The sequence below is a fragment of the Gopherus flavomarginatus genome, chromosome 1 (genome assembly GCF_025201925.1).
Source record: "Gopherus flavomarginatus isolate rGopFla2 chromosome 1, rGopFla2.mat.asm, whole genome shotgun sequence".
NCBI lineage: Eukaryota > Metazoa > Chordata > Testudines > Testudinidae > Gopherus > Gopherus flavomarginatus.
The window spans coordinates 49,567,136-49,594,239 of NC_066617.1; the positions used below are offsets into that span (position 1 = coordinate 49,567,136).

General features: G+C 39.4%; 1 protein-coding gene across 1 annotated transcript in view; it reads right to left on the reverse strand.

Moving 5' to 3' along the window:
* Nucleotides 1–27,104, reverse strand: part of CFTR (CF transmembrane conductance regulator) — a 142,405-nt gene that overhangs the window by 52,622 nt on the left and 62,679 nt on the right. The window contains exons 12-20 of the mRNA XM_050936035.1: nt 26,323–26,417; nt 20,426–20,512; nt 18,790–19,522; nt 17,065–17,193; nt 13,780–13,817; nt 12,210–12,475; nt 11,029–11,108; nt 7,544–7,694; nt 3,160–3,387 (exon numbers count right to left, since the gene is read on the reverse strand). Coding sequence (XP_050791992.1) covers nt 3,160–3,387; nt 7,544–7,694; nt 11,029–11,108; nt 12,210–12,475; nt 13,780–13,817; nt 17,065–17,193; nt 18,790–19,522; nt 20,426–20,512; nt 26,323–26,417 — 1,807 coding nt within the window. The remainder of the gene's footprint in view (nt 1–3,159; nt 3,388–7,543; nt 7,695–11,028; nt 11,109–12,209; nt 12,476–13,779; nt 13,818–17,064; nt 17,194–18,789; nt 19,523–20,425; nt 20,513–26,322; nt 26,418–27,104) is intronic.

Sequence of the window (27,104 nt, forward strand, 5' to 3'; positions counted from 1 at the left end):
TAAGAGAAAAACAGATAAAAAGAAAAAAATAAATCTGGGCAGATGACATTTGGATATCTCAACTCTACCTTTGCTGAATGTATTAATGCAGATAAATGAGCACAACGTTATTGAATTTGAGAATTAAATTTTTCAAATACACAACTGCAAAACTTCATCCAAATCCCAATATGTTGTCTGAAATCCAGCTGCACACTAATGATTATAGATGGTGCAAAGTGGTGTTCTGGGGTTAACTCCACCTTAATGACATTTGTTGTCTTGAAGTTGATGATCGTAAAATGCTGTGAGCTCCTGAGATGAAAAGGGTGATGTTTAAGTGCAAAGTATAGTTTGTGACAAACTATCTGAAATTAGTCTACTGCACACTTCTGTAGAACACTGCCACATTAGTGCAAAAAAGACTCTTCTAAATTCCTTCTCTCCTGAGTTTGTGTCAAGCTTCTGGTAATCACAGTGCTAGAAAACTGTACATGCAATATACAATACTTGGCAGTAGAACTTCAAGTAAATATACAAAGGAGAGATTTCCTGTCTGACACAGCTCATAAGCTTGGAACTCCACATTCTGGATAGAGTCTGGATCAATTTAAAACACTATATCTGGAAGAATATTTAATTAATGTTTTTAGTCTCTAATGTTTTGTTTTTCTCAATTTTAAAATATTGACAAATACTGAAATATAATTGTACAGGTAGCTGAGGGCCTATCCTGCTGTCATTTGAAGTCAGTGGAATTATTGCCATTGACCCCAATAAGAATGGGATTAGGCATCAAAGATTTCATATTTTTTGTTGTCCTAGAGAAGAAAATGTGGCTACATACCGTGGATACATTTTGCTAATTTAGGTCAGAGTGTACCACTTTTTGCAGTATAGCATCACAATGAAATTTTCCATGTGTTTTGGTCACCTTTAAAGTTAACATCTCCCAAGAATTACTGTACAATGGTGTCCGTAATATCAGTGTTTTCCCTTATTTTCAGAATAAGAAATGCCTCCTGACTTAGCATCTCACAGGCGGCATTCTGCAGCCCATAAGACAGGACCCTAACTGTGATATCTCTCATACTGTTACCACTATTGTGAGAACAGCTGCTGGTAAATCTTGACTCTTTCATGGTAACCTCTGTGTAAATGATATTCAAATAAATTAAACTGACTTACTGACGGTGTTGATATTCCCTCTCCTAATGTTCATTAATGCTATTTTGAAAGCATTTGGACAAGTAAAAATCAAGCAACAATTGCCTTGTAAATTATTGGGTTCTTACAAATGTGTTAATTAGCACAATGTGGATGTTACTAACTAAATAAGAAATTCAGCTAAATACTCCATCATTTCTATACCCAGTATTTAGAACCATTCTGTTTAATTTGTTATTTTTAAACTATACCTTTCATGAAAATTCTCAATACAAAATGCAGAATAGAGAACTGAGGAGAATTCCTGGAGTGAATATAAGGCTATAGTTCCGTGCAAGGGCTCTGAAAATAGCCACCATAAGAGACACATATTTTTTCATGCCCTTTTTTATATTAACTGTTTTTTAAAAATCACAGTTTCAACCTGGAGAAGGGTCTATCCCTTCTCTCCAATCCATGCACACATTTGGCTCCCATGCTAAAGTCCTGAAATCTATTGTGGCAAAGGATGCATTAGCATTCTAAGGCCACGTCCACACTACAGAGTAAAATCGAAATTAATAAAATCGATTTCATAAAACAGGTTTTATAAAATCGATTTTACACGTCCACACTAGGGCACATTACTTTGGTGGTGCGCGTCCATGGTCCCAGGCTACCATCGATTTCCGGAGCGGTGCACTCTGGGTAGCTCAGTAAAAGAATGGGACCAATAACTTCGATTTCCGTCCACACTAACCCTAAATCGATATAGTAATATCAATTTTAGGGTTACTCCTCTCGTTGAGCAGGAGTACAGAAATCGATTTTAAGACCCCTTAAAATCGATTTTAAGTGCCTTGTAGTGTGGACGGGTACAGCATTAAATCGATTTAACGCTGTTAAATCGCTGTTTAAATCGATTTAACGCTGTGGTGTGGACCAGGCCTAAGCACATCTTTTGTCTGAAAGCTGTTGCTGATTCAGTAGAATTAGAGCTGTGCAATGCAATTGTTTGAGGAACTTTTATGGTTTTTCTCCCTATAATCAGGTAAAACTCATGCTTTCGTGTGCAATCTACTTTGATTTTTCTGACTTGAATTCAAAGATCAATGTAAAATTTGGGAGAGGGGGACAAATGCACATGGACAAGAACCGAAATATACATATAACAATAACAACATAGTACATATATTAAAACTCATTAAAACTGCTGTGTTTTGCACAGGGCTCAGTAATTTGAACATGCAAAGAGAGACCAAAGCAGACAGGCTTTGAGACGTTCTGTTTCTGAAGAAATACATTATATTTAACTAAGATTTTTTTTCTGTGGCTTCATTTAGATGTTCGCTTTCCATCTTGAACTGTACAGATACTATGCTGGTCAACGGCCACCAACTTCTATTCAAAAGTGGGAGCATTTCAGCAATGAGTGAGATGGTGAAAGCATATGCCATACATAGTTCTATAATTAGTTTAAGTTGTGAGCACTTCAGGGATTCTGGATGGCAGGTGCTAAACTGTACTCTCAGTAGATTGAGCACTAGGCTGGGAGTCAGGAAACATGGGTTCTGTCTCCGACTTGCTGGGTGACCTGATCCAGTTCACTGAATCTTTCTGTTTTTCATATGGGAACAATAATGTTAACCTAGTTATGCTAAAGCAATGAGCTCTACAGAGGAAGAGCACCATGTAAGTGGGGTGCACAGTTGCATTAACGTAAGAGATTTTTTTAAATAGTTACAGTACTGAGTTGGGTATTTTTGATTCACTTTAACATGTTTTTTCCTCACTGGGTATTACTTTCAAATTAACTCTTTCAGCCAATTCTGTAAAACATCAGATTTTAGATAATATTAATTACCTCATTTCTAGTTTAACTGATAATTCACAATATTTTGATAGAATAACAATAAATTTGCTATTTTAATGCTTTGTTTTCAGCCTATACTACAATCCTGCAATAGTTTCTAAATCTGGCCCCTTAAACAGAAGCAAAGCTTTCATTTTAATCTCTCAGTAAAGTTACTGTACCTGTAGTCACAATAGAGATGAATGTCACAGCAATGAAGAAGATGACAAAAATAAGTTCTATTCTCATCTGGAACCAGCGCAGTGTGGACAGGTATAGGAACCAGTTCGCTGTGTGTAAGTTCAGTGCTTTGTGAAATAAGGTTTCAAAATACGGCTGTCGCCCAAAAGCTCTTAGTGTCCATAGCCCCTTTAAGCTTGTAACAAGATGTGTGAAAATTGGACTCCGGGCTGCAAAGTATTTAAATAAAAAACACTGTAAACACTCATCCTTCAGTACCTTTCAGAACAGAAATGAGCAAAAAGCCCAACCCCACTCAACAATATAACTGTCTTCATTTGTTTAAATTATACGTATCTTCTTATTTTTCTTTCACAAATACCATCAACATACTCATAGGACAGGATATATGGTAACAGTGGCCTATAAATGTGATGGAATTCCATTCAATGTATAATCTATGAGCAAACATTTTATTTGTTTGCAGCTAGTATAATTACTTGTAGAAACCCTTGCTAAAGTGAGATATCACATGGAAGAAAACCAACAAAAATTAATTCCTTAATGTTCTGAGAACTAAGCAAGACAAGGTTTTCAACAAATAGAAAATGCCTCATTGCTCTGAATTGCAGAGTACTGACAAATCTTTAATAGAAGTTTTGAAACACATCAAAAGTATAATGATCCCTCTGAACTTCACAATTCAGGCCTGTCTCTAACCAAAAGCAAAGGTAATCATCAATATCTGACATTCATGACCGAGATGGTGAGGAGCTGAAGGTCTGTTCTGAAGCCACAACATTGTCTGAATAAATGATCAAGCAAACCCTTGCTTCTAAAATAGTGTTGTCATTACATGTTCTAAATATGTTTTTGCATAAAGAGCACCTGAGAAGTGCTGAGCACCGACAAAGCCAGATCTCAAATTTTCAAGTACATTTAATCTTTTTAAAACAGTATTTCAGGTCATTATTTATTTTCAGCTGCACTGGTGATGCCCAACTTTAAATCTGTTTTCTTCGTTACTCTTTGGCAGGAGGGAGCTCCTTATTTGCTGGCTGAGTAATAGCATTGGCTGTCAGGGGAGATGAATGTTCTGCTCCTGCAGACAATGGAATCTTGTACCAGAGAAGGCAAAGAAAAGGTGAAAATATAAATTGCTTCTCCATTTATTTGTTGTGGGTTTCAGTGTCTACAAATTTGGCTGCTTGTAGAGGGACCCAAGAATCTCTTAATGCCAGCTAGCAAAGGGGCACACACGGGGTGCAAGGAGATTACAGGTGTCTCCTGAGTCTGGTATGAACATTCTAGTTCACCAAGGAATTTCATGTAAGGTGTCTAATAAAAGCTTATGTCATACTCATCTTCATAATCATTGCAAAATGTTTGTATGGATGATATTTAACAAGTTATGTGTCTGTACCAGAAATGAGTGTCCTTAAAGTCACCAATAAAGGTAAAGAAACAAGTTTTCTCTAACACAAGAAATGCTTCTCTCTCCCTGTTTCTGATGTAACCTAATACAATAGATGCTCCATTTACACACAAAGTCAAATATTAATGAAGAGATGTGAAATCAACAGAGGAGGGGCACACTGGGCACGGGGGGGGGAGCCACAGGGGTTGTATTTAGTAAGGACAATGAAATGTGTGGGTATTTCTAGGAGGCAGGGCAGACACTCCTGTACTGTTTTACTGAGGGGACAAGGTGTGAGAACAGCTTGTGTCTTGGGGGGAAAAGATCTCAACAATCCTTGCTGAAAAATGCTGACTTTGGGATAAAATCAAATTATCAAGACAAGGAAATAATTTTAGTTTAGTCTAAGATTTAGGTTGTGTGTTATGGCTTCATTTGATATGTAACCAATTGTTTCCAATATCTTCTCTTGATATCACTTTGAATCTCTGTTATTTAATAATAAACTTACTCTTGTTTTAACTATAAATATATTGAAGTGCTATGGCGTAAATCAAAGTGTTGGCCCTGAGTTGAATGTAAGGGTATGTCTACACTACGGGATTATTCCGATTTTACATAAACCGGTTTTGTAAAACAGATTGTATAAAGTTGAGTGCACGCGGCCACACTAAGCACATTAATTCGGCGGTATGCGTCCATGTACTGAGGCTAGCATTGATTTCCGGAGCTTTGCACTGTGGGTAGCTATCCCGTAGCTATCCCATAGTTCCCGCAGTCTCCCCTGCCCATTGGAATACTGGGTTGAGATCCCAATGCAAAAACAGTGTCATGGGTGATTCTGGGTAAATGTCGTCACTCAATCCTTCCTCCGTGAAAGCAATGGCAGACAATCATTTCACGTCCTTTTTCCCTGGATTGCCCTGGCAGACGCCATAGCACGGCAACCATGGAGCCCATTTTGCCTTGTCACTGTCACCGTATGTGTACTGGATGCTGCTGACAGACGCGGTACTGCAGTGCTACACAGCAGCATTCATTTGCCTTTGCAAGGTAGCAGAGACGGTTACCATATCTATTGCACTGTCTGCCATTGTACATTGAGAACGAGATGATAGTTATCAGTCATTCTGTACCGTCTGCTGCTGTCATGGGTGCTCCTGGCTAGCCTCGCTGAGGTCAGCCGGGGGCACACGGACAAAAATGGGAATGATTCCCCGGGTCATTCCCTTCTTTATGTTTTGTCTAAAAATAGAGTCAGTCCTGCCTAGAATATGGGGCAAGTGTACTAGAGAACCAGAGAGCACAGCCGCTCTGTGTCAGAGCCCCAGAGATCCCGCAGAAATAATGAGTTGCATGCCATTCTAGAGGGTGCCCCTGCAACAACCACACCCGTTGCTTCCCTCCTCCCCCAACCCTCCTGGGCTACCGTGGCAGTGTCCCCCCATTTGTGTGATGAAGTAATAAAGAATGCAGGAATAAGAAACACTGACTTTTTAGTGAGATAAAATGAGGAGGAGGAAGCCTCCAGCTGCTATGATAGTCCAGGTAGGACAATAAAGGGTGGCGGGGGAGAGGAGCGCAGCCTCCCGCTGCTATGATAGTCCAGGCAGTACAGAATCTTTTCTTTAGACATGAAAACTGGGCGGACTGATAGAGCTCAGCCTCCAGTTGCTATGATGAGGACGGTTACCAGCTGTTCTGTACCATCTGCTGGGAATGACCAGGAGTCATTCCCATTTTTACCCAGGCGCCCCTGGCCAACCTCACTGAGGCCAGCCAGGAGCACTCACGGGGTGATGAAGATGATAGATAGCAGTCATATAGTACCATCTGCCACCGGGAAGGGGATGCTGGTGTTCAGCGCTGCAGCCCATCTACCAGCAGCATGCAGTAGACATAGGGTGACATTGAAAAAAGGCGAGAAACGTTTTTTTTCCCTTTTCTTTTGGGGGGCAAGGGTGTAAATTGATGACATATACCCTGAAACACCCGGGAAAATGTTTTTGACCCTTCAGGCATTGGGAGCTCAGCCAAGAATGCAAATGCTTTTCGGAGACTGTGTGGACTGTGGGATAGCTGGAGTCCTCAGTATCCCCTCCCTCCCTCCATGAGTGTCCATTTGATTCTTTGGCTTTCCGTTACGTTTGTCACATAGCACTGTGCTGTGGACTCTGTATCATAGCCTGGAGATTTTTTTCAAATGCTTTGGCATTTCGTCTTCTGTAACGGAGCTCTGATAGAACAGATTTGTCTCCCCATACAGCAATCAGATCCAGTATCTCCTGTACAGTCCATGCTGGAGCTCTTTTTGGATTTGGCACTGCATCTCCACCCAGGCTGATCAGAGCTCCACGCTGGGCAAACAGAAAATTAAATTCAAAAGTTTGCGGGGCTTTTCCTGTCTACCTGGCCAGTGCATCTGAGTTGGATTGCTTTCCAGAGCGGTCACAATGGTGCACTGTGGGATACCACCCGGAGGCCAGTACCATCGATTTGCGGCCACACTAACCCTAATCCGACAAGGCAATACCGATTTCAGCACTACTCCCCTCTTCGGGGAGGCGTACAGAAATCGGTTTCAAGAGCCCTTTATATCGATATAAAGGGCTTCGTTATGTGGACAGGTGCAGGGTTAAATTGGTTTAACGCTGCTAAATTCGGTTTAAACGCATAGTGTAGAGCAGGCCTAACAAGCTAATGTGTTCTGTTCCTTTGGGAACAGCACATTTGGTATTTTTGTGAGTAGCCAGTGACAGGGATACTTGGAAGGGTCTCAGGAACTAGGGTACATCTGTTATCTACCTACAGAACAAAGGCAAGGCTGGTGTAACCCAGATGAGAATATTTGTGGGGATGACAGGCTGGTTGTGATGGGGAGCTATTGCGCTGCTGTCACAGTCAAGTTCTCTCGCTCTGGAGGCAACAAGGTAACTGGCACTGGGTACCCCGAGAAGCATCACACATACCTTCAGATTCCAGTTGTTTCAGCTGCTGAGAAGTGTGGAGAAAATATGCCCTTAACATAATAAAGGCTCCTATCACAGGCACTGATGCCAGGAAGATGTAGGGCTGTAAAATTGAGACTACTATTATGGCTCCAGTCACAATCAGTATTAACTGTAGGATGAAAGAAAAAATAGTATTGATGCAGTACATTTTCATTTTACAGATTAGAGATTGGTGATGAATCTTGAGGCGTATGTACCATTCGACTTCATTACTTCAATCAAGTAAATCAGTGGCCTCTAGATACTGCAAGAGCTGCTCTGTAAAAAAAGGTGATAACTTTCACCTCTAAATCACTGGTTGAATCCAGGCCCCATCAGTAAGTGACTGAAAACTGTTGAGTTTTGAAATAGTAGTCTCAAATCATTTTCTAGCAGACAAATATTCAAACCACCATAAAACCTCCTGACAAATGGCAATCTCAGCAGAAGGCAAGGGTTGAATGGCCACGGACACTGAATTAACTTTCACACTGGAAAGAAACTTGCACAGTTGCTGCTCTTGGTGTCTGTGACTATAAGAGGACTTCAGTTTCCAATGATCTCAGTCTGGTGTCTTTCACAAACACTATATTAACATAAAATTTTCTAAGGAAAAATTTTCTATCCTTCACTTTTTTTTTTGAGTATTAATTTAAAAAAATTCTCATCTGGAATCTAAGCAATTTAATAGGAGCACTAAGGTTTGTGGACAAACACCTACTATAGCAGCTGCAATGGTAAACAATGAGATACTTCACTGTATTTTACATGTGTTTTAAGAGCTGGATCTTTGGGCTGATGCACCATGGGTTATATAATTTTGCAGGCTGTGTTACACTAGTTTGTGGTAATGCAAGAGTGGGTTTGTGTTTGCTCATTATTTCATATTGCAGAATGTAACAACCATTGTAACTGTAAGAGGAGAATGAACCATTCATCTGAAATTCAGTCAAATTATATAGCTCCCAAATCAAAGACATGGAATCATACAGTCCCGTGATGAGCCTGCTTTAACACAGATTCCTATCATTCTCTTGAATTCTGCAGAGGTTACAAATCTGCTACACTGTCCTAACTGTTGCTGTCCCATTTTTGTATCTGATCTTGCCTGCATGAGCAATAGAAGTAGAAAAGACAAATAAGCCTAGAACCTCAAAGCTATTTAGCTGCCTAACTCCCACTGGGAGTTACTTTTCAGGATCTGGGCCACAGTTCCCAGAGGAAATGGCTTCATGGATCATAGTTGGTGAAGCAACAGGAGAGAGGGATATCTCAGTGGTTTGAGCATTGGCCTGCTAAACCCAGGGTTGTGAGTTCAATCCTTGAGAGGGCCACTTAGGGATCTGGGGCAAAAATTGGTCTTACTAGTGAAGGCAGGGGGCTGGACTCAATGACCTTTCAAGGTCCCTTGCAGTTCTAGGAGATTGGTATATCTCCAATTATTACCTTTTAAGCAAATTGTTAATCGAAAACTAAAAGGGGACTTTTAGGCATACAATGAGAAAAGCCATGTCCAAGAACAGTGTGAAATCATGACTTTGCTCAGGAAATCTCATTTGTGGCCTCTGAGGGAGGAGCACCCTCTTAGTCTGATCATGGGTGCTTCCTGCCTGAAACATCCTAATGTATAAAATAGAGTTGTATATCTAAGTGGAACTTCCACAGCGAGCCATATCACACACAGCTTAATAAGTGCCCTTGTATTTTCATAACAGGTTAAATTCTTAATAGTGCAGATCTAGAAGTATAATTTTAAAAATGTACATGCTTTCAAGTTGTTTTGTGAAGTCATTGTAATGAATAACATTATACTAAAGCCTAATCCCTACTATGTTATACACATGTAAAGAGGCTGGCTATTTGAAATCCTAAATACTGCTTATCTGGTTTGAAATGGGATCTTGGACTGACTGCTTCAGCAGGAGATATAAGTTACATTTCATAACTGACTCTTTAGTTATGAGAACTTTCTTTGAGTGCTCTGTGTAGGTGCTTCTTTTTCCTTCTAAATAGGTATTTCTTGTCTAGAATATAAGCAGGGTTTCCCCTTCACAGACTGTAATTTAACCTCTCTTTAACCTATAATTTAAACTCAGAAAATGGAATTTCAGTCCCATGGAAAACTTCAAGGTTTCAAGAAAGTTTGTATCTCAATATGGGATGAAAAGTAAAAACCACATTTTTATGAGACAGAAATTCTAAAAAATTCCATTTCAGGAGAATTGAAATTTTTCTGCTTGCTGGCTGACTGCCTGGAAAAGCTCTTGTCGATTTCATTTTCTGCCTGCAGAATATTGATTTTTTTTTCATAATTGAAACTTTCCCATGGAAAACTGTTGATTTTTGTGAAAAGGGCATTTTCCATGGGAAAAGCATTCCAACGGAAATTTCCCAACCAGCTCTATGAGGTATATGAATTAAATTAACCAGAACATTTAAGACAGTAAATTAGTCTCCTTATCAAAATCAAAGCCTCGCCATTATACATCACAGCTTCAATGGCCTGAGCATGGACCCTTAGATTGCTTCTAAAGTCAAGTCTCCTAAGTTGTAATACACAGCTCCTGGGCTACATCAAAAGCTGGCTGCATATTTCTCTCATTTCAATATAGTTTTTAATAGTGTTACTTCTTGACTTGCCAAAATACTATAATTCAAGAAGTTTCATATATTCTTACTGAACATAAGACTTGCCATACTGGATCTGCCCAATGGTCTATCTGGTCCAGTATCCTGTCTCTGACAGTTCCTAGTACCAGTTGCTTCAGAGGAAGTAGCCTTGTAGTATGCAGTTATGGAACAACCTTGCCACAGGCAGTGTTTCCACCAAACTCACAGTAATTAGCAGATGGCTTCTGCCCTGAAGCATGAGGAATTTATATCCTTTCCAAAACTCTTTTAAAAAAGTATTTACTACCGTAACTCTGGAGATATTTATCCATCTAAATGTTCAATTGTTTCCTGAGTCCTGCTAAGATCATGGCCTACAGCAGGGGTAGGCAACCTATGGCACGCGTGCCGAAGGCAGCACACGAGCTGATTTTCAGCGGCACTCGCACTGCCCGGGTCTTGGCCACCGGTCCAGGGGGCTCTGCGTTTTAATTTAATTTTAAATGAAGCTTCTTAAACATTTTAAAAACCTTATTTACTTTATATACAACAATAGTTTAGTTATATATTACAGTTTATAGAAAGAGACCTTTTAAAAATGTTAAAATGTATTACTGGCACGTGAAATCTTAAATTAGAGTGAATAAATGAAGACTTGGCACACCACTTCTGAAAGGTTATTGACCCCTGGCCTACAGCTAAATAGAAGGGGAAAAAATCTAACAAGCTAAATGTATGTTGAATTCTAATTTTTTGCTTAGTTCTTTTTATTTAATATGATACATTATCCATGCTGTGTGACTGCAGGGGAAGACTAAATAAACAAATATATCTAGAATTCTGATTTTACAAACCTGAATGAAGTCAAATATTGTAAGTGGCAGTAGGTCATCCAGTATGGCTGTATCTTTAGAGAATCTGTTAAGTATTCCACCTACAGATAGAAAAAACAGAAATAAAGCAACAGGTAAAGGGCTCATTGTTAAACAAATACGTTCTACAGATGTCAGCTTTAACTAAAGCGATAGCTTTTCTGCATATGGAACATGTTAACTGAGATGATGTTTTTAAAGCTTTTACGCTAAACTCAGCCTTAGTGTAAGTGCTATTCCATTTTTGTAAATGGAGTTACATCTGCTTACACCAGGACTGAATTTAGCCCGACAGCTTTTATTTTAGTTAGTGAAGTCCCAGGAAAATTCAGAATAGGTTACTGTAATAGAAGATGCATGCTTAGATGGGATGGGGGAAGAGAAACAAAGGCAGACAGGCTGTACCACTCATGCAATAGATTTTGCAATAGATATGGATAGTCTGTGCATTAGCATGGTATTTGATTTCAAAATATCAGCTTCCTGACTTCCAAGCAGACTTAATGTGCATAATGATATCAAAAAGTAAGAAGAGAATTAGTAATAAGAAGGAGTTATATGAAATGGAGACTCATTTTGTTGCATTTCTATTTACTAGTGTCGCCTGCTATCTACTCTGAAGTATAGTTTAGTAAATGAGGATAGAACATGAATTTCATACACAGATGACAGTGGCACTTACTGTATTAGTTATGTAACAAAATCTCCAACAACTTTAGGGGCAGATTTCGATACCCTTACTCATGCTGAGCAGCACCTTATTCCATCCACTTCAGTGGGACTACCTCAAGTAAGGCATTACTCAGTGTGAGTAAGGGTATCTGAATCTGACCTTCAGTGACTTACTGTAGAGCTGACTGTATATCTTATACAATAGTTTTATCCAAAGTGAACTCAGCTCTTGCCTGTTTTTATGTCTTTTTTACACTGTTATAAAACCTGAAGCAGATATTTCAAAACCAAAGCAGACATCTAAAATGTGTGGTACTTAAAATGCAGTCAAGATTTTCTACAAGATTCATACATTACTTTTGGTGTAGCAACATTTAAAATTGAACTGAGATGGTAGAGAAAACAATGGTGCCCTCTAAACAGAATAAAGCACTCTTTAATTAAAATCAAACGCATAAATCATTAAGTTAGTCAGTTTCTAACTTGACTACCTGCTTTCAAAGAGTTGACGACTGACATAGGTGCCTGAAGAACTGCATGCAACATCTTCTGATGAAGATTTTTAGAAACTGTTATAAGAGTATGCACCAGGGGTAAACCTCTGAAGAGTCCCAAGGCAAGCAGGGTATCTGCCACTCCCACGTAAATATAAAATACATAGTAGCTGCTAGTGTCGGTGACAATCACTGTAGCGCTGTTGGACACATCAAAGCTGGCATTTTTTGGCTGTGTTATATTTGCCGCATTTGCAGCAGTTCTATGAAATGCAATTAAAAAAAATACAGTAAGTTCAAAAGCATCTTAGTTCCTTTTACTATCACTATTACATGAATATGGGTGATTTTTCTTTCTTGGACATCAACCTGCATGTACAAAACACAACTAATTTGTCACTCCATAGGCTATTAAGCCTAAATTCTCATCCCTGTGTTCAGCTACCAATATGCTAAATGGCTTATTTATCACTTCTCAGATACATGAGAGCTTATCAAAAGCTACAGTATCTTCTAAAATCTGTTTCATGCACCTTATTAGGAGTTATTTAATAAAAACTAACCTATTCAATTAGTAGTAAATTCATCCTTTTCTAAAAAAAAATCTTTTAATTGAGAATTGAGCCAAACTAAATTATTAAACAAACAAAATGCTTCATCTGTATCATAACCACATAAGGTAAGGCCAAAAGCACTTCAGTGAATTAGTATAAGAGTAACCTTTTTAAACAGAATGTTGGGAATTATTAGGAAAGGGATCAATAATAAGACAGAAAATATCATATTGCCTCTATATAAATCCATGGTATGCCCACATCTTGAATACTGCAAACAGATGTGGTCACCCCATCTCAAAAAAGATACATTAGAATTGGCAAAGGTTCAGAAAAGGGAAATCATTATTAGGGCTATGGAACGGCTGCCATATGAGGAGCGATTAATGAGATTGGGACTTTTCAGCTTGGAAAAGAGACGACTAAGGAGGGGCTATAATAGAGGTCTATAAAATCATGACTGGTGTGGAGAAAATAAATAAGGAAGTGTTATTAACTCCTCCTCGTAACATGAACTAGTTATCACCAAATGAAATTGATAGGCAGCAGGTTTAAAACAAACAAAATGAAGTATTTCTTCACACAACACACAGTCAACCTGTGGAACTCTTTGCCAGATGATGCTGTGAAGGCCAAAACTATAACAGTGTTCAAAAAAGAACTAGATAAATTCATGGAGGATAGGTTCATCAATGGCTAGTAGTGGGGGTGATGTCCCTAGACTCTGTTTGCTAGAGGCTGGTAATAAGCAACAGGGGATGTATCACTTGATGATTACATGTTCTGTTCATTCCCTCTGGGGCACCTTGCATTGGCCACTATTGGAAGACAGGATACTGGGCTAGATGGACCTATGGTCTGACCCAGTATGGTTGTTCTTCTGTTCTTATATGTTTTTGACTAGTCTTAAGGATCTTCATAAACAGATATCAAGAGGCTTTTTTTTTTTTTAACAAAAAGCAGCGGTAGAAAGAGACTCCCCAAGCCCATAATAAAATGCAGTCAATACTTACTCTCTGAGAAGCCACAACCCAAACAAAGAAGCAGCCACCTGCAATCAGTGAACATATGATTATTTTTTTCTGTTACATTATGTTATTTTATTCCCTTTTCTTCTTTCCATAACTATGGTAATTGTCTATTGCACCAGTATTTATACACAGAACATTATAAATGGATGAAATTCGAACTTCCTTGTAGCAAACACCTTGCCACTTCTGTCCCTCCTTCCACGGGAAACCCTTCAGTGTACCTCCCAAGGAGAACTACATTTATACATACACTTTATAAGCATTCAAGTACCAAAGCACATTTTAAATTTGTTGACACTGTGGGATTAACAGCAATTTGCTAAAATGCATTCTTAGTGACAAGGCACACTTACCCTATGTTTGGAAGTTTCTTTTGTTTTAATATTATTACATTTTGTTAACAACTGAAACAACAAGACTGCTTCCCAGTAGATATGAAATATGTGTCAAGACTTAAAGTGACAGTAAAGAATTCAACACATTACTCATTTTTTTTTAATCCTTTGTCTAACACTGTTACTTTTCAGGAATATATCCCTTGTGCTCAATCTATCCCTCTTCCTCCAGTTCAGTTCAGCTGTAATTTCTGTCCAATCCATTGCTATCAGAGTTACTGTAGTATTGTCATTCTCTCTGACCAATCTCTCTGTCTGATCTGAGTGTTCCTCAGCACGTCTCCTATTCCTCAGCTGCTAGTTTTAAATAACGCTTCAACACACAGTTAATTTGCTGTGCCAGCAATCAAGTTCCACTTTAAAATAGAACTCATCTCTTTTATACAGACTCTCCTGGCCCCACAATGACACCCCTCCATGTCTAATAAATATAAAGCTTTCTTTTTATACCAAATTCTTATCTATCCACTGAGACCCAGCAGAGCCTCCTGTTGAGTTAATCTGATGATACTGGAAGCATTTCAGAAAAAAACTACTGGATAGATCTTATACTTAAACCTTATTCCTAGTAATTTAAATGTAGATCCTAGGTCATCTCTCTCATACCTCCCTACATCACTGCTATCAAGACATGCCTTACCACAGATTGCAGCCCAATGCTTATTAGAAATTTGTTTTAGATGTCTCATGAGATCTGCCATCTTTGCACCAGCTAGATAAATTACTGAAGAGCTGTCACATTAATCTAGTAATCAAAATCTCCTCCCATCTTCCTATGTCTCACAGCCCATCTCCATCTTGGCTGCCTCCCAGCACAGGACGAGCGTTCTCATCTCACGGATGCAGAAAGCCAGTTCTGAGGTGGGCCTGTTTTACAGAATCCTTACATGCCGTTTCTGTGAGTATCCACTTCTTCCTCTGCTCTACCAGTTCAACAACTTCGGCATCTTGATACTGTAGTTGGGCATTGAGGACCATGAGCTTCTTGCAAATGTGCACAAGTACAACACTTGACCACAAGATAAGTTCTTGTACTCTTTCCTTGTAATAATGCCCTGGTTGGGTCATGAATCTGGTACCTCTAGCTCTAGAATAGCTCATTCTACTAGTTTTAAGGCAGCATCTATAGCAGTGGTGGGCAACCTGCGGCCTGCGGGCTGCATGCAGCCCATCAGGGTAATCCGCTGGCAGGCCGTGAGACAGTTTGTTTACATTGACCATCTGCAGGCACAGCCACCTGCAGCTCCCAGTGGCCGTGGTTCACCATTCCCGGCCAATGGGAGATACAGGAAGTGGCGTGGGCTGCAGAGACGCGCTGGCTACTGCTTCCTGCAGCTCCCATTGGCAGGAATGGCGAACTGCGGCCACTGGGAGCTGCAGGCGGCTTTGCCTGCGGATGGTCAATGTAAACAAACTGTGTCATGGCCCACCAGCAGATTTCCCTGATGGGTTGCATGCGGCTCACAGGTTGCCCACGTCTGATCTGTAGTGTGCTCTAGCAGTGTCTTTTCTATTGCTAAAAGCTGCCTCATAGAGCTCCATTTTCAGCTTTTTACTTGACACTACTCTTTCAGTTTAGAAGTGTAAAGTCTCTACTGCTAAAGGGTCGTGCCCATCATAAATCTCTATACATGTGGTAGCGATTAGAGACACTGTGTTGCTGAGTGTGTAACTCTCACTCAAGTTGGAAATTTTGTCATGCTGCACATATCCACCGGGGACTAAATACATTCTGTGCAATAACTGAATAAGTATCCTCCACCTTGTTAATCTGTTCACTGGTCTTTGACCCCTGTAGTAATACATGGATTTTACTGAGTGGATACTGGTATGTCCTAGGTTTTGTCTTCCAGTTAGATAAAGGTTTTTATTTTTTTAAACTGATCTAATAGGTGTTCTTTACGTTTCTAACAATTAACTGAGCAGCATACTCCACTCAGTGCCAAACTACCTTGCAGTCCAAAGCCCCTGTGTATGCTCTGGCTGGGGCCTCTCTCTCAATTTTGAGGATGCAAACCCTTGCATAAAGCAAATTGACTTTGGTCCAGATTCTCGAAAGTATTTGGGTGCCTAATTCCCAATGAAATCAATGAGAGTTACATGTCTGTAGACCTTTGAGGAGCTGGGCCTTAGTAAATTAGCAAGTGTAGTAAAAGTAAAACCAAAAATAATCTGGGCTCTGACTTTTAATGGTTCAGAGAAAGACTGAGTGGTTGGAACACTCTCCTGGGAGGTGGGAGATCTAAGTTCAAATCCCAGCTTCACATCAGGCAGATGAACCTGGGTGTCCCAAGTTGCAGGTAAGTGCAGAAACCACTGAGCTGCAGGGTATAAGGGAGACACCCACATCTCCTCCTCCACCTATTTGGTTTTAGGAATGCTCTGAGCATGCCTAACAGATTGGGTCCACAGGGTCAATAGACAGGTGAAAACCTAGTATGAGGATCCATCTGGGGCTTACGCATGAGCTAGGCACTTGGGTGCCTAGATTAAGGCATCTGTATGCATGCTTACTAGTAGAAATTTAGGTGCCTAGGGAACTATAATGGTGGAAATTTAGATACCTAGAGAGAGAGGCTGCAGCTAAGCAGCAGTTGGAGGATCTTGGGTGTGTTGGACTTGAGTTCCAAATTCCTTGTGTGAATCTACTCTTGGGGTTATGGATCTTGTACAGCCTTGCACTAACTCATTGTCTTTGATAAACAATAGTAAACCAAAAAAGTAATATCCTAACACCACTCATCAGTAATTAAGTCAGCAGCCAACAAAAATGCATATGCAAAAATGTTGACTTTAAATACTTTTATATTTGAAATAAAAAATGCTCAATCTGAACAAACATAACATGATATTACAAGCAGACTAGTCTTACCTCAATTAAAAAGATTATTACACACAAAATTAGCACAAAAGTCAAGCTTTTGTGGGTTGTAATGTATCTGTAATATGTATTCCAGGTAGTAACAGCATTCATGCTTTCTGCATCATCAACAAAACATTCCTGCCAGGATAATCAATAAGAACATGATTAGAATGACCACCTCTACCCATAAGAACTATTGATATGTGACTATAATCCCTCCAGCACAGATTCATTTTAAGTGACAGAAATGCAGCATTCAGTTTGACTGAAGAGGAAGGATGATAATTGTAGGCAGGAGTGACATGTTTCAGGTGAAACCTTTTACTGAAAAATGAATATTCAGGTTGACCAAAACATTTGACAAATTCATATAGAATTTGCTGAATTGTTTCAGCTGAAAATGAAGAAAAAATAAAGAAAATTCTAAATTTTTCATTTTGACTTTCCCATTTGAAATCCATTTAGAATATTATATCCATATTGATTTTTTTAAAAGGTAAAAAAAAATCAAAAGAAACAAAACATTTTGTTTGACCTGAAACAATTTAATTTTTTTTTTGTTCGGTCACCAAACCAAAAATCAGTTATTCACACAGTGCAAGATAATTGTTCAGTTACCTCTTGCATAAAGACACCACTTAAAAATCACTTGAGCTGTTGACATAGCCTGGTAATAACAATCCTCAGATCAACACACCATTGCTAAAAAGTAGCTTAATTATGTCTTAATTTCTTCAAACATTACCTACACATGAGCTTCCAAAGAAATTCAACAATACAGAAACTTTGAGGAACGTCTGTTCTACTAAGATCACTCAGGAAAAAGAAAAAGTGAGAAATGCTAATTTTTAAATAATAACGAGCTTTAAGCATTTCTTCATTGTATACAGCACATAGCATGATAGGGTCCTGGTCCATGAGTAGGGCTCCTAGGCACTATGGTAACAACAATAATAATAAAAGTACAAAATTTTCATTCAGAAAGTGACCTAGAAAACATCAGTTGTCCTCCAAAGAGCAACTTTGCCAAACTTGGAAATGAAATGAATTAATTAAAAAGTGAAATTGAGAGATTTTAGATCTGTTTTAAGTGCAAATCTCATCTGTGTTTTAACTACAAAGTTATTACCAGAAACTCCATTATACTGTAACTAATTCAGCATAATCATCTCTCCACTGTCTGCATCACTATGTGAAAGTTGTTCAGTGTTTTTTTATAAATCAAATACTATCAACTTGTAGCCTGATCAGCTGCCATTTTGAATAGCTACGTTCAATGTGGGTAACTATTCCAATTGGTTTAATTTATTCCATGAGTTAACATTTCAAATGTCTATTCTTGATTCTTAGTTTAAAAACCACACAAACTTTAGTTTCAAATTTGATTTCCACATAATTACTCTTACAAGGTGGTAACTGTAAGGGAATAGATGGTTTTCAAAAATTGTACATGACTTGTTATAAAATCTGAAAAGTAGACAGGAGCTATTCTTGAGGGTCTGATGCAGTGATATTGCAACAAAAGAGTCCTCCTAGAGTAATTCTTTCAGATTATATATAAATTCTTTAACTAAATTTCAAACTGGTATTTGAGATAAAAAAATAAAGGACACTCTACAGAGCAGTACCACATAATGCATTACAAGGAAGGTGGAAAACATAGAAAGACTAGTGCTCAAAGCTATCAGCAAAATATTCCATCTAAAAAGAAGGGCAGTACAAATCAGCACATACCTTCAAATCTTCTTCATTAATCTCATCACTTATTTCCAAGACACTGTCTTTAGACAAGCGCCTAGCATAGATGTCTCTCTCAGAAGAAAGGTTAGACTGGGGGATCATCGACATTTTACGTACAGATGTACTCCCCTTTTTGTAAAAGCTTTGTCCCTGGTTAATTGAGGTGCGGGTCATCAAGTTCAGCACAGACTGCCTCCTCTGTCCATGGAACATGGGCCCTGTGGTTAGTAAATTGCTCCGAGGCAGAATGGCCTCACCCTGTTCAGAATCGGGCACCAGAGACAACCTCCTTTCTGGTGGCTCACTATAACCTTCTTCTATCCCATTGGCCTGTGCTGGGGCTTTCTGTATTATCGAAAACTTTCTGCTAGCATTAAGTGGATTAATAATGATAGAGTTCTTTCTTTTTTCATTGAAATCGGTAGTTTGTTTAAAAGATTGCTTCTTGGATTCATTTCGGGAACCTACTCCATCTCCATCAATGGAAAACCGTCGAAGAGCTTCATTCAGAATTGAGTTTCTTCTCTCTGGACTAAACTGATCAAAAGAATCAAATCCCATCAGCTTTGAGCTGAAGTCAGGCCGCTGAGCCTGAAGTTCAGAAAATGTTCCATAGAAATAGCTGGTCCCTTCATGTAAAATTAACATTTTGTCTGCTGTCCTTAAATGTTCCAGTTTTGAAGTCACCAGGATTCTAGTTTTATTTGCCATCAACTTGCAAACACAGCTACAAAAAAAAGCAAAAGAATTATATGCATTTTAAAACCAGGGCATTCATTCAATATTTCTTCTCCATGCTTTCATATAACTTTCATCACTTCCACTCTTACTCCATTTGCTTCTTTATGGCAGAGAAGTGGGTGGAACACACAATTAGTGTTTATATGGCGTGCCAGGGGGGTAAGCAGAAGAATGGACACTGGCCTCTAGTTAGGCTTAATGTAATGGTGGCACAGCTGAGCTGCTTGTAAGTTCCCCACTCAGAGCCATGCAAAACTTTCATACACCACACAGATGTGACTGGGAAACTTCATGGAGAGCAGGGAATTATTGTATAATTGACCTATGGGGGGGTCCTTTAGGTACATGTGTGCTTGCCCAGTCTGCTGTCAATCTCGCCTGTCCAGCTGGTCAGTGGGTTCTTTTGTGTGACCAGCCTGTTGGGGTTTATACAAAAAAGAACAAAATACTGTTGTCTATGAACACCAACACCCATGAAACAGTTGATGACTATTTTAAACTATTAAAGTTAATATGCCACAAGCACTTGTCATGCATGCACACATTCACTATAATATTGTATGTGTAATCTGAGAGACAGAATATATAACTCTATCTGGGGATGAATAAACTATAGGAGTTACAATATGTCCAATTACTGTATGGGCACGTTTAATGAGTATACGATGCCTGCTAACCAAAAGGTGATGTATTGTCACGTAGCTTTGGATACAGCATTCAAAATCATTCCTAAAAAATACGTATCATTTTGACCACTTCTATATTTTGGGCATATTAATACAAATTATGTGATAAATAGAGGAGGGAGTGTTTTCTTTCTTGGATTTGTGCTTTGCATTGTGCTGCTTGACAGAACTCCCAGAAACAAACCTTGGAAAAAATACAGTACCTTTCAAATATTTCTTTTTCTGTTAAAATATCTAAATAGCCAAAAGGAGAATCCAGGAGATACAAATCAGCATCTTTGTACACTGCTCTAAACAGAGGAAATGGAAATGAAATTAGCTTTCACTACTGTCTACCAGTTCAAATTAAGTTTAATTTAAAAAGCATGCTTTTAAAACTGAATCTCATAAGATCTGTAACTAATAGACATAAGACTCTAGACTGCTTATTTACAGGGAATCAGTGTTCAGAATTAAACAGGTTTATAATTCACCTTTTAATAAGGCCTTTCCTTGTAGCAGGGTATTTTGCACAGTAAAGTAATTTTTCATGGAATTCCATATAAACAAAAGAAACTGCACAACCACCTTTACCGTGTCTTTTAGTCTGGGTCTTTTAAAGACCTGTTTAAGCCCTGCTCTTGCAAGCACTGTGTGTGTAGGATGCTTGCTCCGTTTAACAGGAATTATGGACCTGTTCCAAAGTCCACTGATATCAAGCTCTTTCTCTGTAGAAGCAGGGCCGCTCGAGGGGTGGGGGGCAAGTGAGGCAATTTGTCCCAGGCCCCCATGAGAGTTTTTCAGAGCCCCTGCAGCAGGGTCCTTCAATTGCTCCGGGGGCCCCAGAAAACTCTCACGGGGCCCAGGCCCTCGGAGCTTCTTCCGCTTTGGGTCTTCAGCAGTAGTTCAGTGGCGGGGGATCCTTCCACTCCGAGATCCACTGCCAAAGTGACCTGAAGACCTGCAGCGGGGGGTCCTTCCACCCCAGGACCTGCCGCCGAAGTGGCGGGTCTTTGGCGGCAATTCAGTGGCGGGGGCCCCTGCTGCCGAAGACCCCAGGCCCCCTGAATCCTCTGGGTGGCCCAGTGCAGAAGGCTTACAGAATTATGGGACCATAGAGCTCAGTTTTGTAAAGTACTTTATAGTAAATGGACTGCAAGGTCCTATATGATAATCTTAGGTCCCAATCCTGAAAAGAACAACTTAACATCAGTAGGACTACTCACACGTTTGATGTTCAGCAGTGCCTAAGTATTTGCAGGGTCAGAATTTTAGACTGTAATGATCCTGAACTGGGGCCCAACCCTGCCCCCACTAAAGTGAACAAGAGTTTTGCCATTGACGTCAATGGGAGCAGGAGCAGGTCTTTGTCTTGTTACCGAAATATTGGGTCTGCTTAGTTGAGAGCTAATAACAGCTTGACAGGGATAAGGAAAAGATGTTTTATTTTGCAGAAGAAAGGAGAGCCCTGTACCTTGGTACAAAAGACTTTGTTTTATACAAATTTTACAAGCCTTTTATACACTTTTAGACAAAGACCCTTGCGTGTTAACACTTGATTGATAGGTGTTAAACACTATAGTTTTGTTATTTGGTTAGGACAAACTGGTTTGAAGCAAGTTTTTTTTTGCTTTAAGGCAGAAGCAGAAAAGATAGTTTAAAAATTTAGGGTATTGTGTTTGTGAGGCTTTTGCTTTTTTTTTACTGGCTGCTTGTAAGCTGTTAGGAGGGTTACCAGTAACTTTTACAGTCCCCTTTTCGGGCCTGGCAAGCCCAAACTGTCAGGCCCGTTATGCAATTTGTGATTAAGCTGGAGAGATAGATATTGGGTTTTTTTATGGATAGCAGAGCTTTTGGTTATAGCATTATATAAACATTTTGCACATTGTAATATTATTTAAATAATATATAAAAGGAAAAGAAGGAAAATAATTTATTTGACAATTGTACGAAAGAGGCTAGTAAACCATGACTCAAGGTTTGGGAAGAGGTTTTTAAAACTAAAGGTGTGATTAAGAGATTCAGCATGGAAAACAACAGCAGCATTTTTAATAGCTTGTAAATTTTTTTTAATTAAGCTAGAGTGATTAATATAAAAACAGCATTTTTTTAATGTGAGCATGAGCTTTTTTTAATTTAGTATTTATGGGATTTAGCATACATTTATTTTGCATAGCTATTTTTGCTATTTCATTAATTTTTTGTTGTAATTTTTGGAAAGCGTTTATTTATTGTGTGATTGTAAAACATGACACTATAAATAAGTAGGACAAAGAAATAATCAAGAAAACCCTGAAAAATGGATTTTACTTCCATTTAAAGCACTTAAAAATCTTTTAACATTTGTTTCTAAACAGTTATCTTGAACAAACATAATATGAAAAACATATAGCCACTAAAACCATTAATAGTACACTCTGCCAATAGTATAGGTAATTTTACTGAAAGACCTTCTATTATGATTGAATTCACTTACTGTACATTTTGATGTAGTGACTGCATAGTAATCATACTATTCTTGACATTTTCAGTGGTTGGCGAGTTTATAACTTACTTCCTGCATTAATGGTAGTGTTCAGCTCAGTGCTATATATTGGATGTTGCCTATACTGTCTTTGTGACTTTTTTTATTTTAAAAATATAATTATACAGCTGAAGACTAATGCCTATTGGCAAGCTGATCACACAGTAGATTGATAAAGTCAATCATATGACATTCCAGGTATTGACCAGAGTTCCTTTGGCAGTTTATAAACATGGCTGTACACAGAGTTTAGGAAGGTATTTAATCAGTCTGATAGTTTTTATGGAAATCTGAATGGTTTATACTTTAGTTCAGCATTTCCCAAACTTTTGAAAGATGAGGCATGCCCTCTTCAGGAAAATGGAATTAACCACGCCCTCTGCCTACTTGCAACTCTGCCAAGTGTTCTAAAGGCCTCCATGTCTTAATATATGCATCTTTTACCTCACACGTACTGGAGTATGCCCAGTGTTTGAGAAATGCTGGTCTATGTCTTCATAATATGATCCTGCTTCTGCCTTGTGTGTTCTGAGCATTGGTATACCTAACATTTCAACATTGTTACCTAATTGTTAACTAATCATCATTGGCATCTGAATTAGCACCCACTAAAATGAATGAGGCAGTTCACATGTCAGAGCTATTGTTTCAGGCTCTGCAAACCCAGGCAGACATCACTGCGTTTGGTTACACTGCTTCATATTTTGAATGTGTTTTTCTTCACAACTACACCAGCTAGAGGCTTCTTTTAAGGAAAGCTCAGATTCTGGAGAACAACTGAGAACTCTGTCTGCTTCCCCTCCCCTGTATGCAGTGTTGTTGTAGCCATGTTGGTTCCAGGATATTAGAGAGACAAGGTGGGTGAGGTAATTAGTTGGCTCAATAAAAGAGATTACCTCACCCACTTTGTATCCCTTGGTTATTCCTTTGCAGATTCCCCAAAGGGTGCATTGCCTAGTTTGGGTGGTTTAATTCTGTTATACCAAATATGATATTTCTTTGAGCTTAATCCTTAATTGTTATTTAATAGACATCAGTCTTAAATAAGGGGGAAAATAAACAAACTATATGTATTGTGATGGACCCAGGCCAGTGGGGTGCAGGAGTCTGGTAGAGGGCAAATATACTGGTCCTATTGGCATCCAGCGGGGGTGGGCGGGCGGCAAATATACTGGTCACTAGGTGAGTAGTTTTCTGTTCCCTAAGAGACAGAGCAGGGTCTGTACTAGAGTAGTCAGGAACTTCCTAGAACCAATTAAGGCAGACAGGCTGATTAGAACACCTGCAGCCAATCAAGGCAGGCTAATCAGGGCACCTGGGTTTTAAAAGGAGCTCCCCCTGCTCTCCCCCATGGCTGGGGGGAGGGGAGGGGAGGGGAGGGGAGGGAAGGGAAGTGAAGTGAAGTGCCATGTGAGGAGCTGGAAGCAAGAAGCTGAGAGTGAGAGGCTGTGCTGCTGGAGGACTATGGAGTACAAGTGTTATCAGACACCAGGAGGAAGGTCCTGTGGTGAGGATAAAGAAGGTGTTTGGAGGAGGCCATGGGGAAGTAGCCCAGGGAGGTGTAGCTGTCACACAGCTGTTACAAGAGGCACTATAGACAGCTGCAAATCCATAGGGCCCTGGGCTGGAACCCAGAGTAGAGGGTGGGCCTGGGTTCCTCCCAAAACTCCCAACTCAGACAGAGGAGGAGCTGATCCAGACTGTGGGGGAGATCACTGAGGTGAGCAAATCTGCCAATAAGCACAGGACCCACCAAGGTAGAGGAGGACCTTTGTCACAGTATCTTTAAAAACAAAATTCTTCCTCAACAATTTTATTGGGAGGGCTGTCTCTTGATTGAATGAATGTTTAAAGCACAGCCCTGTGTAGGGAGGGGGATGCATAATTTCACTGTCCTAGGGACAGCATGAGAGACACTGAAGTCCTAGGAAGCACAGCCACTGTGCAACACCTTATGAGGGATCTCTTTGCTGGCTTGTGTGGAGAGGAGGTAAGGTCTTTGCTTTGTCTCCTTTGAAGTGGTTTGAGCCACTTCCAGGGATCAGGCCTTGCGCTCTGAGTGCTGAGAGCACAGTTGTGGCTGCCTCTCTGGGTGAAGGAGAGGAACGCTTCCGGCACCTATCCCTCTTATGTACACATGCAAAAGCCAGCCACAATTTAGTACAAAATCACAGCTTTGTGAAAAACTGTCTAGCAGATTTTCCTAAAATACTACTGAATTCTTACGTGCCAGGTGGTTTCAGACCAGAACTTCAGATCGAACCATTTTGGAGAAATATGGGTCTAGATCCAGATCTGGAGCTGAACATCTCTGACTCAGGCTCTTCTCTAACTGTTTGCTACCTTTTGAGTATTATATTGTGCTGTTTTGCTCTGTTAGAGTTCAGTGACATGGCTTTTATTACATTGATTCTAAATAACTGTGTAATTGTGACTGTTTTTCACCTGTCTCCTTCTCCCTTCTGAGAGCCTTTTACAGTACAGTACCTAGCCTGAAGCTAGAAGGTTAATGAAGAACTGCTTTGGAGAAAATACTAATTTTACTTTCTAAATCAGGTATCACAGTTTACTGAATAGACCATGTACATCCGCTCCTAGAAAGTAAATACACCTCTTCTGACACACCCTGGCCTCCTTGGGGGCGAGAGCTTTTATCATCAATCCCAGATGATATAGCCATGTGGTGGTATCATGCCACTAGAACAGTCCAACTATCTGGTTATTTCTTTTGTAATGCTCATGCATTTTTAGCAGCTGGCCTTCAACTGTTTGTTTGATTTGTTTCCTTACTGATGAAATAACTTAATTGATTTAAAGAATGATTACAGTAAACTTATGACTTAACTCATATGACTGAATTTGAGCCTAGTGCTGTGTGATCAGCTTGCCTGTTCCATTAGTCTGCTGCTATAGAACTTTTGAAAATAGCCCCTAATTTTGAATGGCCAAACTGAGAAACATAGGGCCTGTTTAATCAGAAGTTCTGGCCACCCACAGCTCTCATTAACTTTAACTAGACTTTTGGGTGCTCAGCAGCTCTGAACATCAGGCCCTGGGCCTTTCATAAAATTCACCGAACCCAGGCATCTAAAATCAGTCCACATTATTTTGACAATGTGGGCTTTAACCATTCAGTGCCTCAGTTTCCCTGTTTGGAAAATGGAGACAATATCTGACAACTTCTGAGAGCATTATGATTCTCAATTATTTAATGTGTAAAGCTCTTTGAGATCCTCTGGTGACAATTGCTGAAATATTTCATATTTCTATTAGCACATGACAAGCATTTCTCTGATGCTCAGACAATCAGCATTTCATGCTGTGAACTTTAAACTGACAGTTTCAGTTAACTATGGAAACTTTCATCTTTTGCTGAACCTCTGGGTATTTCTGAACTAAATTAATGAACATATAAATGTATCTTAAATGCCTGTATTGTCATAGGGCAAAAATCTGATATCTGATGTTAATATGCAGCTCCCACTGGAGTTATGCACATATATCTATATGGCAGAATTAGGTCCACATTTAATTACACTGTTCAAACTATGTTTCCCAAATGTGATGTGTCAGCCATTCAGATGATAAAATATTCACCTAGCTAGTGAGATTCTAGCCCGTTGACCTCCACTCAGGGTGATTCCGCCTTCCCCCAGTACCGTATAGTCTTTCTCAGGAAACTTTGAAATCTCCTGTTAAAAGATTTTATAAATTAGATGTGTGTTTTCCATATTCAAATGACACAAATTGCAAATTAACCAAAAGCAAATGCACATAGAGAGTTTAGGTGGAGATAATTGTAAGATCACACAAATTTGTTTGCTCATTTCATTGTTTCCTTATTCAAAAATGAGTAATTAAAATGTAAACATTTATTTACCTCAGAGCTCAACAAAATCTTATCATATTCTTATGAGCAAATATTAGTCTTAAACATTAGATCCCCAGAAGTAAAGAATGGACCTTTTACATAATCTATTCTAAACCTCTAACCACTTATGTACATTTCCTACCCGAAAGAAGAGTGACAAATACGAGTTTGCAGTTATAGTTAGAGAAGATCATGAACCAAACTTCGGATCTCAACACCGCAAAATTCAGGGAAGTCATACCTACAGTGGTTCCAATACCCTAGATCCCCAAAGCCCTTGTCTTTGGGGAGGTTTGCAATGGGTTTGGGATCCAAACTTTATAGCTTGGGCTATCTCTTATTTAAGTGAATTGATGAATGGTCAGTGGTAAAAACACAAAATCAACAAATTTAAAACAGAGGATTAATTCCCTCCCATGATTGGCAGGGGTGAGGGAAGGACTAGGGAGCTATTTGTGTCTCCCTGATCCTACGCTGTCCGGCTCTAGAGTTGGAGCAGTTAAGAAGC